Here is a 2,897-nt window from a genome sequence, read left to right as displayed (position 1 = left end):
TGTGCGTGCGTGTGTGTGTGCGTGCGTGCGTGCGTGCGTGCGTGCGTGCGTGCGTGTGTGTGTGTGCATGTGTGTGTGTGCGTGCGTGTGTGTGTGCGTGCGTGCGTGCGTGCGTGCGTGCGTGTGTGGGTGGGTGTCACGCGTTACGTAAAATCGGCTTTATTTATCTTGCACCTAACATTTCTGACATGTACAGGCAACTGTGTGACTGATATGTTAGCGTTAATGCTACGGGCGCGTTTGCATTTTGCAGTTGATCTGTTCGTACGTATTCCGTCCTGTGGCATTTCTCATGGGGGTCGAATGGTCGGACTGCGGCATCGTGGGAGAGCTGCTCGGCACTAAGACGTTTATCAACGAGTTTGTGGCGTATGACATTCTTGGAAAATACATACAAGACCGAGAAGATTGCATCCACCCGTATCTGTCAGTAAGTGCGTAATAATAACTTTAGCAAACACGTCGATCCATTTAGAACTCTGTGTTCAGTCAGCACTTCGTTCCATTCTCTATTATGCGGATTTGGAGCATACGCTAACAAATCGGGTATAATGCATGGACCCAAATATGCATAAAGTGCGTCGGGATTGCCGGTTTATTGTTCTCCATTGTCAATATATAATTGTATTGTATAAGCCCGGCGCACACGTGAGTTATTTTACCCAAGTAAAATGACGCATGAGTCATTTTACTCACGTGATTTTCGTTGCAACAATTTTCGTTGAGTAATTTGACTTATGCGTCATTTTACTTGAGTAAAATAACTCACGTTTGCGCCGGGCTTTACTTTTAAAGTATATTTTTTATTTCAGATTAATAATTAAAAATATTATAAATTTTTAATTATTATAATAATGGAATGAACAATTTTACGTAATTATTATTACGTTAATATTTTAAATGTAATTAAATAATTAATAATAATAGTTAATAATAAGCTATCATTTTGTAACATGCACTTGTAAAATTGGCGGACAAGAAACAGAGGAAACGAAGCAGGTCATGATTACTGCGATGAGGTGGTGATAGCATTATACAGGAATCGAGTCAACCACGCCTTAATATTCACTATTACGCAGTACCTCCTACCATATGCTATCTGAGGTTATTTTATATTACAAAGGAATAAAGACAATCAGCTAAAAATATATCTATAAGAAATAAAGGCTGAATTCCCGTTACTGTATGAAGCAAAACATTATTGTGATTCAATATAAATAGAAACAAATTTGCACGGAGGTTTCACCGATATGTACACTTTACTGCAATATAGGCAAACAAATACATTTTCATGCAACCAAATTGAGTTTATGTATTTTGTAAATATATGAAATAGCATTCCCACATAACTTATACCCCGATAATTGGCATTTCTTTGTTAATTCTAACGTTTTTTTTTTGTTATAAAAAAACCACATAAATATATCACAAAGAAAACGTTTCTATATAAGGCAAATAAAATATAAGATTGCGAACAAAACTGAATCAAATAACTTCAGTGCATCTTTGATTCATTTGATTAGATTGGTAGATCGTATTAGTTTCTTAGATTTAACTGATTAGCTAATGACTATCGGCTATGAGATAATAATTGTTGTACAATAATGCTCACATTGGAAATAGTGGAAATGATGTATAAAATAATAGTTATGGTAATGTCTAATATATAGTTAATCTAGTATTGGTTATATTTTTTAATAAAATATCGGTATGCTGATTTATCTAAATTATTCCCCTTTCATTGCAGCCTAGATCCGAAGCCATTGCGACATATGCTCTCTGCGGATTTGCTAACTTTGGTTCTATTGGAATGCAACTGGGAGGTCTTGGAGCGATGGCTCCCAGCCGCAAGCATGATTTGGCTTCACTTGCTATCAGAGCACTGATCGCTGGTAGCATGGCCAGCATAGTCACAGCATGTGTGGCAGGTTGGAAATATACACTGAATTTACATCTTGTCGCCTGTGTGGTTTACACGTACACGCTGGAAATACACGTGCATATATTTTTCCATTTATTAATAACATCTCATTTGGCCATAAAGCTAGTTGATTTTCTACTCGAAGGCTAACTTTTCAATTTTTAGCAAAGACTTTAATGATCATGTAAAAACGTGTGAAACGTCTTCATATAGTGTTATAATTGTATGCCTTTATACACACGATGTGTAGGTTAACATGTTTGCTTTTACTTTCACTAGGCTTGCTGATGGACGAAATGACGCATGATGACATGATCGCAAGCAACATCACTTGCGTACAAAACGGTACGAGGTTCCATGTAGCATCTGACTGGTACAAACTTGGATAGCATCGTATTCGTCTGTACTGATATATATATATACGAAAATATATGAGTATACACCAGCTAGAGAGAAAAGGCAGAACGTTTAGACCAGATAGTAGAGAGATATAATGACAATGACTATAATTGTAGTGTTATCTACGCTTGGGAATCAGTAAATATTTGTACATATTTCAATTGGATATAATATAAAAATGAAAGATTGGGCTGGAGGCGTTTGACGTGTATAAAAATGCGTTTTGTTTCAGTAATATCACATTAGTGATTGGATTCTGATCATCGTTCTTAAAACTATCATGTTTCATTGAAATCGAACTAATAAAATGTAATAAAGTGATTACAGAAATATATCGAGTTACCAATGTTCGTTTGCTTTTGATTACGTGTTTTTCATTAACCTTACGTGTGTTTTTGATTAAACTACAACCACGACGTTTCGGTTTACTTTCGTTCTATTAAAACTCTCTCACCTCTTCTCCCACTATCGCTCTCTTTCTCTCTCTCTCTCTCTCTCTCTCTCTCTCTCTCTCTCTCTCTCTCTCTCTCTCTCTCTCTCTCTCTATCGCTCTCAGTCGAGTTTTCTCACTCTCTCT

General features: G+C 36.7%; 2 protein-coding genes across 2 annotated transcripts in view; one reads left to right on the top strand and one right to left on the bottom strand.

Annotated features, from left to right (window-relative positions):
• Positions 1 to 2,185, top strand: part of LOC106809886 (sodium/nucleoside cotransporter 1-like) — a 14,313-nt gene extending 12,128 nt beyond the window's left edge. The window contains exons 10-11 of the mRNA XM_014813122.1: positions 254 to 430; positions 1,748 to 2,185. Coding sequence (XP_014668608.1) covers positions 254 to 430; positions 1,748 to 2,071 — 501 coding nt within the window. The 3' untranslated portion in view covers positions 2,072 to 2,185. The remainder of the gene's footprint in view (positions 1 to 253; positions 431 to 1,747) is intronic.
• An 11-nt stretch (positions 2,186 to 2,196) lies between these two features.
• The window catches only part of LOC106809885 (solute carrier family 28 member 3-like), a 28,286-nt gene continuing 27,585 nt past the window's right edge, over positions 2,197 to 2,897 (bottom strand). The window contains exon 10 of the mRNA XM_014813121.1: positions 2,197 to 2,205. Within this exon, the coding sequence (XP_014668607.1) occupies positions 2,197 to 2,205 (9 nt within the window). The remainder of the gene's footprint in view (positions 2,206 to 2,897) is intronic.

Source organism: Priapulus caudatus, unplaced genomic scaffold (genome assembly GCF_000485595.1).
Source record: "Priapulus caudatus unplaced genomic scaffold, Priapulus_caudatus-5.0.1 Scaffold394, whole genome shotgun sequence".
NCBI lineage: Eukaryota > Metazoa > Priapulida > Priapulimorpha > Priapulimorphida > Priapulidae > Priapulus > Priapulus caudatus.
This window is presented reverse-complemented; position numbering and strand designations above follow the sequence as displayed.